This window comes from Gopherus flavomarginatus, chromosome 3 (assembly GCF_025201925.1).
Source record: "Gopherus flavomarginatus isolate rGopFla2 chromosome 3, rGopFla2.mat.asm, whole genome shotgun sequence".
Classification (NCBI taxonomy): Eukaryota; Metazoa; Chordata; order Testudines; family Testudinidae; genus Gopherus; species Gopherus flavomarginatus.
Genome location: NC_066619.1, coordinates 47,091,242 through 47,107,565, shown reverse-complemented (window position 1 = coordinate 47,107,565; position 16,324 = coordinate 47,091,242). Strand labels below are relative to the sequence as shown.

At 39.0% G+C, this 16,324-nt stretch overlaps 1 protein-coding gene across 1 annotated transcript in view; it reads left to right on the top strand.

Moving 5' to 3' along the window:
* Positions 1-16,324, top strand: part of PDE8B (phosphodiesterase 8B) — a 154,684-nt gene that overhangs the window by 108,014 nt on the left and 30,346 nt on the right. Inside the window, exons 7-10 of the mRNA XM_050943749.1 lie at positions 1,677-1,755; positions 3,182-3,322; positions 7,284-7,372; positions 8,208-8,268. Of these exons, the coding sequence (XP_050799706.1) occupies positions 1,677-1,755; positions 3,182-3,322; positions 7,284-7,372; positions 8,208-8,268 (370 nt within the window). The remainder of the gene's footprint in view (positions 1-1,676; positions 1,756-3,181; positions 3,323-7,283; positions 7,373-8,207; positions 8,269-16,324) is intronic.

Sequence of the window (16,324 nt, the reverse complement as noted above, 5' to 3'; positions counted from 1 at the left end):
CTTCTCATGTTGGACAGGAGATGACACCTCTTGTGGTAAACTATTCCATAATGCTTCTCTCCTGATTGTAAGGGGTGTCCAGCTTCATAGCTAATACCTTTATAGTTACAGAGCAAACATTGAAATATTACCTTTATAACCTGGGATAGAGGTGATGTCAGTGAGATTAATTAATGCAGCAGCTCACACATTTCATAAAGTCCAAATACTAAACACATTCTTATAAACTTAACCTCTGTTTTAACCATGCTAACACAGAGGTGAGCCAGACTGGTTTGCAGTTAATCATTTGTCAGTTTTCAGTGAGGCCTAGTGGCCTTGGAATGACCTGGTGTTTATGTTCACTTGACTTTTCTCTTCACTCCAAATGCTTTTCATCACACTCATTTCATGAGACTGTTTGCTTGGTATAGCAATATGTCTTGAACAAACATTTGTAGGCTTACTGGTGGTTTTTGGAACATTGACTGCTGAAATGAAAACTGAGACATTTCAGGTTTCCTGAAATAAGCTCCTGGGACCCATGGGAGGCCATATGAAAGTCTGGGACAGGACATATGATCACTGTAAAGGAGGGAGAGTATTGTCTTCCTAGCTCAGACCCTCTCCACACAAAAGAACTTGTCAGGTTCTGCTGCCACTGAATCCTTCCAAGGACCCAGGATTTGGCCCATTGACTTCAGCAGGAGTTACATACAAATCAAAGGAAAAAAATGAATTTCTGGTTTGAGCCCCTATTAAAGTTACTGAAACCAAATATTTTGCTCTGAATAATAGCATGGGAGCAATTAAAACATTCCAATTTGTTTTCTTGCAGGGAGACTTACTTCATATCTCTTTTAGCTACTAGTAGATCAGCAAGGGCCCCCCCCCACAACACTTCAAACTAAATTAGCTGTATTATGTGATACAAAAAAAAACCCATACATAATGAAGCTGTTTTGGTTGCCAGTGCATCCTTTATAAAGTGGTGATCAATTCAGGAGAGACTTTTGTTGGGTTCCCTTGGCAATTTGTATATTGTTCACAAGATATGCATGCCTGAAAACTGAAATGTTGCTTTCTTAACCTTGGCCCTGACTAAAAACTATTATCTAAAGCACTGTGGTTTTTGATTTTGCATACCTATTGTTGTAATGAATGTAACTAATATCTGCCATATAACAGATTGTCAGTTCAACAGAAATGCTGAGTATCTTCTGCATGTATTAAGCCACTGAAATGGCTTCATGCTTTCAGCTTGTTCTGAAACACTGAACAGAAATTTGTCCATCCTTTTATTAGCAGTGCCGCAGGCCTTCTGTAGAGACCCAAACTGGAAGGCAGACTTCATTATAAAATTTCACATCCACTGTTTTCCCCAATAATACACCCTCTTCTATACACACTCTGGTTGTTCAGTTTAAAGTGTGTTCAGAAAAAAGAACTTGCTATTAAGAAGAGGTAGTACCCATGGTAACTTTTTTATATTGTGAATAACAATAAAAACACTTGAATGTCAGAAATGTTGGAAAACTGAATTTTCAATTATTATAATAGAGATGATTACATAGTTTTGTCAAAACAGATTTTGTATGTGAATCACCCACTGATAAATACAGTGTAATTGCATATTATAGTTACCAGTGATGATTGTAATATCGGTTAAACTAATGTGATTCATTTGCTAATTGCAGCGCTTGTAATTCGGTGTTTACAGCACTAGACCATTGTCATGAAGCTATAGAAATAACCAGTGAAGATCATGTTATTCAGGTATGGAAAATCTATCATTTATTAGAATATATGGTTGGTAAGGAGGAAAAACTGTCTCCTTTATTCCTTATGCTTGTCTGTATTTTCATGTTTTGATTTCATTGCCTCTTGGAAAGCTTTAATAAATGAAAGCAAATATGATGATCTTCTTGTTTCTTTGCATATTACTGTTTACTGTATATGTAAGGTCTTTCCTTTATTGAGCTATGAGAAATATGATTTAAAAACTAATAAATAAAAGCTAATAAATTCTAATAAAGAAATACATTTACAGTATAGTACATAACAGAGTACATAACATACAGTATATAATGTATAGTACATAGTACAGTAAGATGGCCTTGACAGGCAAGTATTTATATAATTTTTATTGTTCTTTTGTCTCTCTCATCTCCCTAATTTGAGAACTTTTTTGTAATTTTTGCCACTTCTGTGATACTTGGCATTAAAAGCATGAGAATGGACACCCCACTACATGAGAGTGCAGTTATGGCTTCATACAGACTATCTCTCACTGATGTGCAGGATGAATAGAAAGGCCATTTCCTCCCACTATTTCTCTCTTTCGCTGTCTTTCTTCATGATTCCTTGATGCTTGTTATTCCTGTTAACATGGCTAACGGTGCAAATCAAAATGGGACGCTTTGTAATATGATGTAATACAAATTCCAGAAAATGGACAATATTTACAGCAGTTGTGCAATACATAATTTGATCAGTAGCATCAGAATTCAAATTGCTGTTTTCACAGGACATGCTGTAGGCCTTCAGCTACCGATCCATTAACACTGAGCAAATATGGCAATAGTTGAGGATATTCTTTGGAATGAAAATCATGTCTTTGCTTTCGCAGTACAGTACTTGCAAGCCTTTTTACTTGTTTGATGCAAACTTTTGTGAGTAAGTTTGATTGTTTAAGATTCTTGTGTCTTTAATACCCACAGACACTTATTTGTAGGGTTTAAAAAAATCATTGTTAATAGATAATTGGCAGAGAAAATGACTAAATTATTTGCTATGAATAACTCACCCAGCTCTAATTCTGGCATATTGAATAATAAGATATGTTGGTTTTGTTTTGTTTTTTAATTAAAGAACTTTGGACAAATTCTGCATTAATTTGCAGTCCCTTGTCTTATTTCTGCTTCTTCACCTGTTACACATGAATTAGGGCCCGTGCAAAACCCTATTGACTTCAGCAGGAGCAAGGTCAGGCCCATCAGCAAGTTCCTTGGTTTCGTAAGAGGAATAGTCTGGGCTATACTATGTGCATTCTTACAGCAAAGATGTATTAGTATAATGTAGAGTAGGGCATTTTACTTGGTATCACAGAACCTTTTTATATTTAGGTTTGAGTACAGCTTTTCTCTAAATACTTTTCTTTTTCGAATGCTGGACTAAAATTTAAGGACCTCTATTTTGACAGTATGTTAACCCAGCCTTTGAACGGATGATGGGCTATCACAAGGGAGAGCTTATGGGAAAGGAGCTTACTGAGCTACCAAAAAGTGATAAAAACCGTGCAGACCTTTTAGACACTATCAATATGTGTATCAAAAAAGGAAAGGTAGGTAAATAATGATAAAATTACACAAAATATTCTATTTCTATGCTGCCATGTTCTTCTGGACTGAAAATGTGACATGTCCTAGTTCTTCTGATAAATCATATATGTGGGGCCAGAACTTGGTCCCTGCTCTAAAAGGAACTGGCAAACCTGAGAATCTAGTCCTCTGGGGAATCCTCTGGTGGCACAGCGCCACTGCTTCAATGACACCCACCTCGGAATCCTTGTTCTCTGATGATGCCCAGCTACCCTAATTGCCCTGTGGGCAGCCAGCACAAAGTGGAGCAGCCTAGAGGCGGCTCTACTTTATGCCAGGGGCTGGACTGCTAGTCTACTTCCCCAAGATTGGGAGGCAAGGGGATAATAAATGTGGCTTAATGATGCCTTTTGACCTTCTCCTCTCCCTGCTCCAGGCCGCACCAAACACAGCACAGGGACAGCCCAGGATCTGGGATTAATCTTTAGTGTACCATTTAAAGTTCTTGGCTGTCTGGCCATGAAAATGGCATTTCCTACTAGATCATTCCCAGTGTGCCATATTCCAATAGAGAGCTCATCTACAGATGCCAAAAGTGACTTCTGTTGTTCAGTTTTGGGCTATCCAGAGGCAACCAGCAAAGCTGACAGACCTTGTGGATTTCTTATTGTGGAGACATCACTTTTTGACCCAACCTGCACACGTTGAAGTCGATAGGTGTTGTGTTCTTCACTTAAATGGGAGAGATTCAGATCCACCCTAACCCTCTATGCACAGACCCATCCCCAAACACTAGCCTGTGACTTCCAGAGTCTGCTCCTAGAGATACCAGAGAGCAGTACTTGGTGGAGCCCTTAACAGCCAATTATCTGCAGGGAGGATGAGGATAAAAAGCAGGATTGGGAAGGGTCAGGATTTCCTAATGAGTGAGCCTGTCTCATTTCTGGACTGGTAAAGGGAGTATGGGATCAGCATAGCAGGGACTTAGGGAGGCAGACCAGACAGCTTTTGAGAACAGAAGTAGCTGGCAAATCTGACTGCTTTCAATACTGCCAACCTCAGATAATCAAAAACCATGAGACTAGCTTAAAAAACCATGAGATTTTTAAAATAGTAATTGTTTGTGGTGGGGAGGGTATTTTCCTTGTGTTTTTTAAGCCTTTTTGGTCACATTTTCCAGACCTTCTCTACAATTATGAAGGATAGAAGCTTTTAAATTAAAGCTGAGATTCTCATGTAATCACATGACCCTATCTTTAAGAAAAACAGAAGACCTCATGAGATTTTTGATATATCATGAGAGTTAGCAACACTGCTGGCCTGTTGACTTTTCTTCGTTGGGCTGAAGTGGGTTATGATGAATAAGGGAAATAATTCTTTGTTTAAAAGTTTAAATCTGCCTTAGCCCTGAGATATTGTTACTGTCTGTGCTTGTGTGAAATCTGGACCCTGTGGTCACTCTTTTTAGGTAGAGGGATCTTAAAAATAATGAGGCTCCTGAGGGTGGAAAGTGAAGGGAATTTCAAAGTGCAATCACTTTTTTTAAATGTTCCTACTGATGTTAGTTATTTAAAAAAGATTGTGTTTACATTGTTTTCTGGAGACTTATTGTGTTAAATTTAAGAGCATAATTCAATCATTAGTATGAAACAGAGGGATTTTCATCCTGCTTTACATTCCAATCTAGAGCTAGTTGAAAAAAATGAACTTTTCCAACAGGAAAAGGGACACCCCCCCCCCCCAGTGTCACGAAAAATTCATTCTGGTTTTGTTTTTGTTTGTTTACCCAGTATAGAGCTGGCTGAAAAACCTTCCAGTTTTGAAAGGTGTTTAGTTTTTAGTTTGGTTTTTTCTTTCTTTTTTTACAGGCGGGGCAGGGGGGTGTTTGGAGTCCTTTTTTTTCATTACACATATTTTTTGCTTTTCTGCTTTTTGATTTTTATCTTCTTGTGACCTTAAGTATGGAGCTGTTAGGGCATATCCATAATGTAATTTGGTCTGTAAAATATGCAGCAAAGCATGTCACTAACAAATTCTGCTCCTTCCGTGTGCTGGTCTGAAAGGCCCTAGGTACATACAGTGGAAACAGGATAGAGGTGGAGCAGGATGCTGCCTGCTGGAGGTCAGTAGAGGGAAACACAGTAGGTACGTCTAGGAGAAATGCTAGGAATTATATATAACTCCTTTTCAAAAGAAGTGCATGGCTAACGTTCACACCACAATTATTTCTGTAAAATATGTGTCAAACATGGTGCTCTGAAAGGTTCTCCACTGATTATGATTTAAAAAATAATCATGGGTATATTATAGGCTGTCAAGCAATCAAAAAAATTAAACGCACTGTTAAACAATAATAGAATACCATTTATTTAAATATTTTGGATGTTTTCTACATTTTCAAATATAATAATTTCAATTACAACACAGAATGCAAAGTGTACAGTGCTCACTTTATATTTATTTTTGATTACAAGTATTTGCACTGTAAAAAAAACAAAAGAAATAGTATTTTTCAATTCACCTAATGAGTACTGTGGTGCAATCTCTTTATCATGAAAGTTAAACTTACAAATGTAGAATTATGTACAAAAAAAAACCTGCTTTCAAAAACAAAACAATGTAAAACTTGAGATCCTGCAAGTCCACTCAGTCCTACTTCTTGTTCAGCCAATTGCTAAGACAAACAAGTTTGTTTACATTTACAGGAGATAATGCTGCCCACTTCTTATTTAAAATGTCACCTGAAAGTGGGAATAGGCATTTGCATGGCACCGTTGTAGCTGGCGTCACAAAATATTTACATGCCAGATGCGCTAAAGATTTATATGTCCCTTCTTGCTTCAACCACAATTCCAGGGGACATGCATCCATGCTAATGGCGGGTTCTGCTCGATAGCAGTCCAAAGCAGTGCAGACTGACGCATGTTCATTTTCATTATCTGAGTCAGATACCACCAGCAGAAGGCTGATTTTCTTTTTTGGTGGTTTGGGTTCTGTAGTTTCCATGTCAGAGTGTTGCTTTTCTAAGACTTCTGAAAGTATGCTCCACATTTCGTCCCTCTCAGATTTTGGAAGGCACTTCATATTCTTAAACTTTGGGTCAAGTACTGTAGCTATTTGTAGAAATCTCACATTGATACCTTCTTTGCATTTTGTCAAATCTGCACTTAAAGTGTTCTTAAAATGAATACATGTCCTGCATTCGAGACTGCTATAACATGAAACATACAGCAGAATGCAGATAAAAACAGAGCAGGGGACATACAATTCTCCCCCAACAAGGTCAGTCTCAAATTCAATTAATGCATTTATTTTTTTAACGAGCATCATCAGCATGGAAGCACGTCCTCTGGAACGGTGGCCGAAGCATGAAGGGGCATATCTGGCATGTAAATACCTTGCAATGCCGGCTACAAAAGTGCCATGCAAATGCCTGTTCTCACTTTCTGGTGACATTGTAAATAACAGGAGGACAGCATTATCTCCTGTAAATGCAAACAAACTTGTTTGTCTTAACGATTGGCTGAACAAGAAGTAGGACTGAGTGGACTTGTAGGTTCTAAAGTTTTACATTGTTTTGTTTTTGAGTGCATTATGTAACAACAAAAAAATCTACATTTGTAAGCTGCGATTTCACGACAAAGATTGCAAGACAGTGCTTGTATGAGATTAATTGAAAAATACTATTTCGTTTATCATTTTTACAGTGCAAATATTTGTAATAAAAATAATATACACTTTGATTTCAATTACAACACAGAATATAATACACATGAAAATGTAGAAAAACATCCAAAAATATTTAATACATTTCAATTGGTATTCTACTGTTTAACTGTGTGATTAAAACTGTGATTAATTATGATAAATTTTGTTGAGTTAATTGCATGAGTTAACTGCGATTAATCGACAACTCTAGTATATTATTTTAATTAAATGTGACCTGGAATATCCTTGAAAGCTGTTTTCATTACATTGATTTAGGAATGGCAAGGGGTTTACTATGCAAGAAGAAAATCAGGAGACAGTATCCAACAACATGTGAGGATAACACCTGTGATTGGTCAGGGAGGGTAAGTTACCCAAAAGGTACACTTTATTTTGTGTAGTGTGTTAACCAAACTATTTTATATCCCCAGCGAGCTTGGTATGGAAACCCCAATGTGCTCAGTAACAGAGTGACATAGATAAATGTACAGTAAGCTATTGCTTATTCTTTGTGTTCTGCCTAGGGAATTAATAACAAATTATCAAAGCTGAACAACGAAGGGTGAAATTCTGTGATGTACATCCATTGCAGCCCCACTGAAGTCCATGCAATTGCTCGTTGTGTATGTCAGCGCAGATTGTGGCCCAAAGTATTGCATGTAAAACTGAAGGGGAAGAGGGAAGAGAAGAAATAGCAATTATATTGAAGTGTAACAGCGTCACCAATACCAAAAACTGCAAAATGTGTCAAACGTGTCAAAAATCCAATATTTAGGTCAACGCTACATGAAAAGAATAAAAACAACTTTTAAAATTACCTTCTCCAAAATCCACAGACTGTGAACAATTCATGGGGATCAATAGTCTGAATAAAGGCTTCCTATTCCTCTTATCATGCATGCACATGCTTGCATGTACTCACAATTGCAGCGTATTATGCACAGGGTCAAATTCTTCCTTCAGATGTGCATATGTACCTACCACAGGAGTTAATGACATGAGTATCCAAGGGCAGAACTTCGCTATGAAATATAACGAATGCTCTTCACCTGATAATATGTTTATGCTTTTGGTTTTCATATATGGTCAGTAAGGTCTCCGCTTTAGATAGCGGGGCCAATAGTGTGGTAATTGAATCATGTCGGTTTGCTTCTGTCTTAACCATTCAATTGAATAACAATCAATTATTTTTGTTGTTAGGAAAATTAGACATTTTGTGTCCATCAAGAAGCTGTGTTGTACCAATGAAAACAATAAACAGGTACTGTATTTCCTTTGTAATGTGTAATATGTCTGTGTTATCAGGCCTTTTCATTAACCTTTTTGCCACTTTTCTCTTTACAACTGGTATATTAGACAACTTCTAAAACAAAAAGATAAAGTAAGATACTCCTAAAAATGTTGAAGACAGTGTACCTTTATTTGAACAAGCAAGACTTGTGTTTACTTCAAGAACAGCTTTTTCTAGTCAGCCATGCTTGTTTTGTATTACATAGGGCCACACTCTGCCGTGGCTGGTACAGTGAATGGGAACAGAGCTCTGTGCTCTCCTGAAGCATGAATCTAGCCATCCAGAGCATGATTTCATGGTTCAGGCCTTGGGGATGCATTCTAGAGTTCTCCTTGCTGCCCCTTTGAACTAGAGCTGTGTGCCCCAGCTGAAGACCTCAGCACACACAGTAACAAGCTAGGGAGCTAGATCCTTCTCTAACCTGCAGCCTGGGTGGGGAGAATGTACTGACAGGTAAACAAGATCTTCTTCTAGGCCTAAGCTATACTTGGAAAATGAACCATGTCAGAAAATATTCTAACTATAACCCATCTGAACTAGCACAGTGTTTAAATATGTTTTTGCTCTTAATGTGGACAAGACAGTAGTGCGGAAAAGCCAGTCCTGGTTAACTCTACAGGATATTATTACAATGTGCTTCACCCATATTAATACACTATTGGACAACTTCTGCCCTTGGATGAAGTAAATGAGAGAAATAAAGGCATGTTCTAGAGGGAAGACTTTGCCCTATCAGTTACAATTAAGCCCTCTGGACAAAATCCTGCCTGCTTCCATGGTGCTAAAAGGGAGGGGTGAATGATGAGATAGGCTAGAGAAGTGTAATTTTCAGTCAGGTGTGCCTGATGGTTTTTCTGTATATTGCACACTGACCAATAATAAGCAGTGTGTACACCCCTGATCTTGCTAATGCAGAAATAAGCAGGAAAAAGTTGAAGCCATGTGTATAAAGTGGCATTAAAGGACATAAATTAAAAACAAAACCGCACAGGATTTTGTTGGTGCATTTTTGTTTTTCTGTAGTCTTCAGTCTCTGTTCATTGACCTGATCAACACAAGTCAGTTAAAATATGCAGAAAAGTGTACATATAAAACCATCTTGCATATAAAACCTTGGATCTAAAACTGAATTAACATTGAATATATTCTAGGCAGAGTTGGCAGCAGCATCTATTATGAAGGTTTTGATTTCTGATATTTGAATAATTATTTGTAAACAAAGGCCACCTCAGCCTTCAAGCTAATTTAGCATGGGCAGACCCTTTGCATCTCCCTTGACATGTTACTTCTGGGGACTCTACAAGGCTGATGGGGTCTGCCTTTGAGGATCAAGGCCCAACGGAAACCATGGCCCTACGAAAAAAACAAGCTAAGGCCATTATGTTCAAGTGAAGTTAGATAAAGCTTGCTTTGGTCAATAGAAAATTCTTTTCTTACAAAATTGTGGTTAATGAGCTATTCTTTTGAATTCACAACGAAGAACCTCTGTTGTTTGTACGAGGAAATTAGGCACTGTTCAATACAGAAGGAAATTTCAAAAGATGTTTTTATTTAGATTGCAGGCTCATTGGGGCTGGGAATGTGTCCTTAGGTAGGGCCACAGATTCAACCGCCCTTTGTAAAAATAGACTATTTTGTAGTAAGTTGAGAGGAATGATTTTGTTCAGTGGATTCAGACATTGCAGCTTTGCACCCTCTGGTGGCAAAGATAGGTTCAAACAAAGGGAAAACAAGATCCAGGGTACGCTGCTGAATTTTTGTGCCAACTTCTGTGTTCGTTCAGCATTAGTATGGTAGACTGGAAATTCATTTGTAGCCTCAGGAAAATTAAAATTGAATCTTTTATTGAATTAAATGGAAGTAAAAAAATAAAATTATTACAATGTCCCCTGTGTTGTCTTATTAAATTAAAATATTTTTTCTGCCCGATCACTTTTAATTTTCAATATGGTGCAGGATTTTCTATTGAAAATACATCAGTATGTTGTAAAAGTAGTCAAGAGGAAAGCTGAAGGCTGGGTGTGGAGCAGTTTGAGGGTTTGGCATCCAGGGAAGTATGACAAGGCAGTTTTGGGATTGTGGCTTTAGAATTTTAGGAGGTGTTTCTGTCAAACTGATCAAGAGTGAAATAGTTAACAAAAGGCTTGTATACTTTAGGGATTTTTGGCACCAGTCAGCAATCCCTAGGTAGATGGGCTGCAGTGGTGTAAAGTGACTCTTACACCCACTTTACACTTTGGGAATCCTTAATGTTGACAAGCCTAATGTTGACATTTAAATTGTTTGGTTTTGAACTAACACCCCATTGAGATACATGGGGCCATACATACTTCCCAGAGCTAGTTTTCACACTATTGTGCAGATTCAGGAAGACAGCACTGCTCGTTTATTTCATTCAGTGTTTGAGAGCGTCTTTGATATGTGATTAATACAGTATTCAAGTTCACAAAATAAGATACTGCTCACTGTGCAGATATTCCCTGTCTGCTCATGTGTTGCCTGGTTCTCCAGAAGCTTCACTATATCCATGGTCTCTGCTAAGCTCCTTGGGCTTGGCTCCTTTTTGATTGGGATCCAAACACTGGTCACAATTGGCATCAAAACAAGACCTCACTCACAGAAAATTGTGCAGACCTGTGACCCACCCTCTCCTTTTTCACATGAGGAATGAAACAGTTAACAGTATTGACATTTTAAATTATCAGTGGGCACATGAATAAATGCTGAGATTGATAGATTTTAAAGCTAGACAGTACATTGTGATCTTCTGGTCTGACCTCCTGTATAACAGAGGGCATAAAACTTTGCTGAATTAATTCCTGTTTGAACTAGGACATATCTTTTAGAAAAACATCCAGTCTTGACTTAAATATTTCCAATGATGGAAAATCTACCCCGACCCCGGTAAGTAGTTCTAATAATGAACTACCCTCTCTGAATGGGGCAGTTCATTTTTCTTAGCGCTGTTTTCTCAGTTCTTAAGTCAGACTCGTTTCTGCAGTGGTTACTCTAGGTGCACATTTTTTAAATTTCTTCATAACCGTAACAGCTAGAGACTTATATTTGTTAAAATGAAAGCTGAGATTATGGAAAACAAAATATTAGCACTTCTCTAAAGCTAGCTAAGGCTTATAGTCACATACTGGTTGTTTCCAAATCCTGGATATACTGCACCTAGTACAACTGGTGGCAAGGGGGCATGTTCAGTTAGCTTACAGGCATGAGAGCAAGTACTTGGAGAAAGCTCATGCTGCTACCTTTTGAAACAGCAGTAACATGCACGGTGTAGTGTGGTGCCTCCAAGCTTCACTGAGCTGTCTTGTCCTATGCAGACATCATGGCTCTGCAAATCTCCACTTATCTTTTAGTGCTGTGCTCCCCACCAGCGTGCCTCATTTTGGCAGGTTTTTGTCTCATGATGAAGTACCTAGATTAACCTGCATTCTTCTTTCTTGTTGAGCTGTACAGTAGCACACGGAATGACAGACTGGGGGATTATGGATATGTTAATAAAATTTGGGCCAGAACAGTGACCCAACATCAAAAATAAATTGCTGGACTTCAGGGGCATTTGTTCAATTCCTGTAATCCAATTATGGTCATAAAGGGCAATTTGTTCCTAAAAGCAAGATCAGCAATTGACTGGGCTGGATTTTGCTGTCAGTTCGAGTCTGCAGTAACTCCACTGAAGTTGTCATAAGTCTATAATGTATGAATCCATCTACAGTTCAAGCATAGTTAATGGTCTTGATGTCAAATGGTTTTTATTGCTGAGAGTCACAGATGAAACAAAGGCCTTTAATTATGGAATATATGAGTCATGGCATTTAGTCGCATTATTACAAGGATGGTGTTCTGCGTAGTAGCTTGGATGGGTACCTATTTGGGGTGGCTAGCCCCACTCACAGCTTGCACCACTATTTATGCTCTGTTTTGTGCACACTAGCTCCAGTCAGAGCTAGAGCAGGTATGTCGCCTCATGCTGGAATTTACACCTTGTGACATGTCTGAGGTACCCATGTTCTGAGGTACCTCACTAACACCTGCCCTTGGTGTGAAGCTATCTTGTCTGTGCCTACTGTGGTTCAACTCCCTGAAACCACCAGCCTCTGGCAGCACAAGCACTGACTTCCATGTCTTCGCAGACCTCTCCCTCTCTGTGCAGGCTAGTGATAGGCACACACCAGACCCCGAATTCTTGGAGTGGTCCCTGCTGTATGCAGCTTCTGTCACTGGACACGCAGAAATTACCAGGTAAGATGTCCCTGAAGGAATAGTGCACACACAGCTTGACTGGTACCACCCAGGATCAGATCATTTATAACATCATAACTCAAATATATTTATAGTGAAACAATCATAAGTTTATTATCAAGCATTAAGTTTTAAGAGATAGTGAGTAAGGACAATGAGTGGAAACAAAAATGGTTACTGATATAACATAAAACGCAATCCTAAGTCTACACTTATCAGTGCTTTTCTTTCCTATTTAATAAAGTAGAAGATTTCCCCCTAAGGGTTAAACATTTGCTTGATAGAGCTGCAGTTTGTCAGTCTTGAAAACGACACCAGGCAAACCCAGCCCATTGTGAAATAATACAATGCTTAATTTATATGTCAGTTGCTAGATGGACAAACACTCCTGGTCTGAGTGAAAACCTGTCTCTGCTGGTGACTCATACCTTGATACAGACACTCAGAATATATTTTCAGTACATATACACAGCCCCTTAAATATCATCCCTATATACATCACACAATATTATTAACCAGCATGATCCTGGCTTTCGTTTAAGATCTTACACAAAACTCTCTATGGGTAAATACTATGAAAGCAATATGTTAGCTGTAGTTACTTTGTCAGGCCTGCTAGGAGTTGCTGTTACATGACAGTGAATCCCTTGCCAGCTGGGATTCAGGAGTTCTGAGGGTCACACGCCTCCAGCTCCAAGTGAAAATATATCGTAAAACTGCTTGCATTTAACACTTCAGACTTTACACAGACACACATAGCTCCTTACATTCTCATGCATTGTCTGCTTTTTTTTTTTAAATGTGAAAATAAATGAAATTTGTTTTTTGCCATTTGTTACACTTCATCAGGGATGTCATTGTAGATAGGTTTCTACATGGTAGTCGCTAAGGTATGTATTGGTATACCAGACTTGTCACATAGAAAAAATATGTGAAGGATTTGTGCATAGAAAACTTTATTTTTAGGTACAAGATTATAGTAAAGACTATAGCATAGTAAAGACTTGTGAATGGGAATTCATTACTGGTGCTTAAAAAGAAGCACAGGCTTAATACATGCTTTGTTGGACTGGGGCCTTGTAGTATCCAGCCTGAGGTTTGCACACCTGCAAATTCCCACCTGCCTCTCCCCTAGCAACCAATTGGCTCAACATTACATGTGTAATCTCCCTTCTTCTTTCAGGCCAGCTGGGGGGATTCTTGCCTGCAAGGGGAGGAATGGCTGAGGGAAGGGGGAATGTATTCAGAACTAGTACGTATCTTTTACTTGGGCACTGACAGGAGTAGTGGGTGGAGGCTTTCTATTAAACTGGGTGTCCCCCGCAGTTGTGCGTTAAAGACAGAAGAGATGGTTAAGGGGTGACTTGATCACAATATATACATTTTTGTATGGGGAAACAAATTTTATAATTGAAGAGTCTTCTCCTTTGCAGACAAAAGTGTAACATAATCCACTGGCTGGGAGTTGAAACTGGACAAATTCAAACTAGAAATAAGGTGCACGTTTTTAACAGTGAGGGTAATTAATCAGTGGAACAAGTAACCAAGAGTTGTGGTGGAGTCTTCATCACTAGACACTTTAAAATCAAGATTGGATGTTTTTCTGAACTCTAGTTCAAATAGGAATGAATTCACCCAAGTCCTCTGGCCTGTGTTATGCAGGTGATCAGATTAGATTATCACAATGCTCACCTTTGTCCGTATAGTCTAGGAATTTGATTCCCTAAGGATTCAAACTATTCCCCAGAGAACTTTCAGTTTGAGCCCACAGCAGCTGTTTTTGCACACACTATAGCAGTGGGATGTGTGCAGTAAACACATCACCTCGACATTGCCATGAAGCTTGTTGAAACACCTTCAATTTTTTTTAGCCCCCCCCCAAGCCTCCCCACCTCAGCAGAAATTTTTGTGAAAAAACATTTGATAGTTGTTAAATATCTCACATGCTTTCACTGATACAACATTTGACATGGCATCATTTCACACCATACTTTACCATGGCATATTGCTTTAGGCCATAACAAAGATCTAACCCAGCAAAACAGTCTTTGATCAAAGGATATCCTGTTTAGGCTATTGTAACCCTTTCTAGCATTATTCATGCTGAATAACCACTGTGAAATAGTTGGCTCCTTGTAGCTGTTTCTGCCACTTATTCTCCGCCCCTTCTTTTCAGCATGGTGGATGTGAACGATTAAGCAGGCTCTAGCCCTCATTTTGGGCCCAATGCTGCCACCTGCACTCACAGAGAGCCATACCTTATTACTACATAAGTAGTCCTTTTGATGGGACTGCTCACAGAGGACTATGAGGCATGCCCTATCGAGCACAGGTGACTGCGCAGGCTACTCCTATAATGGTGTAAGCTATGCCATGCCCTTGCAGTACATTTTGTGGGCATAAGGCATGGGAATGGCTTCTACTGCACTCCCCTGGGGATGTAAAAGGGACAGGTTTGACATTACAACCCAGAGGGGCCTACAGCGATCCTAGAAGTTCTTGGAAAACTCTGCCTTCGCTTGCATTGTGAAGCCTTGAGCGGCCCTGTCTCCTCAGAGTGACTGGGGATGCTCTAGCACTGACCTTAGGCTCGCCTCTCTCATCCCAAAAGGATACTGAGGGTTAGCTGCCCATTTGTGTCCTGTGTGAACTGCCACATTCCTTGATTGAATGTAGCTGGCAGAGCAAACTGCTGCAGCTGTGTGTGTGGACGACAAGTTTAAAACACTTGTGATGTACACGCTACTAGCCTCTGCTGACCTAGGGAATGTGGACAGTGTCCATTTGCATACCCCATTGCTTTCTTTGGTGACTCCTCCTTCATTTGTATATTGCAGCATGCTATGTCAGACAGATAGTATGCAGGCTGCTCAGGGCTAGGTGCAGCCCCACATGATTCCCTGTAACTGAGGTAGCAAGGCAGGTGACTTACCAGCTCACTACCATAAACTTCATGCTCCTGCAGAACCGAACGCATGGGCATAGGGTGGATGAGGAGTGTGATCAGAGTAGGGTACTAATCACCATGAGCCAGGGTGGCAAAACTGAGCTCCTTGTTAAAGCTCTGTGAATACTGATTTTATTAGTAATATTTGTTTATTTTCTTTGGTTTGCTGGCTGAACCAAAAAAGTGGTGCTGAATGAATTTGTTTTGGGTCAAACAAGATGTTTTGGTTTTGAGTTTAATCTTTTAAAAATGAAGTAAAATTCAAAATTAATAGTAGTTTCTAATCGAAACATCAAAATGTTTCATTCTGAAAACATTGAAATGTTTTGATGCTTTAAAAAAAATTTGGAGTGGGGGTTTGGGTGGGTTGCCAAAAATTTTGGTGAATTCACACAATGTTTGTTACCCTGAATCTGTATTTTTGGGCAAAAAATGTTTTGGATGGACCACTTCACCCAGCTCTTCTTCTAGTGTGACGAGTAAAATACAATGTCCACTATTATTTTAGCAAGGGGCTTCAGCAAACTTTCCCCTTTAGTGTTTGGTTAGCGACATATAAATAAGGGTGTGCATGCCTGTAGAGAGGAGGGTTGTGGGGCTGAGCGATCTGTTCACTTGTTATCCCACTTCAACAAAAATACTTTCTAAAAACCATAACTAGAGAATGAGGCAGCATGATGTGGCAATTAAATTCTGTTAAGTCTATCCTGCCTGAGAAGTGTATACTTTATTCCTGGAAACATACAGAGCATGTTGATAATATAGAGTAGTGTTCAATTTGTGTAATTTGAAATCTGGTGTTTATGTGAAAACTTAGTAAGGGAG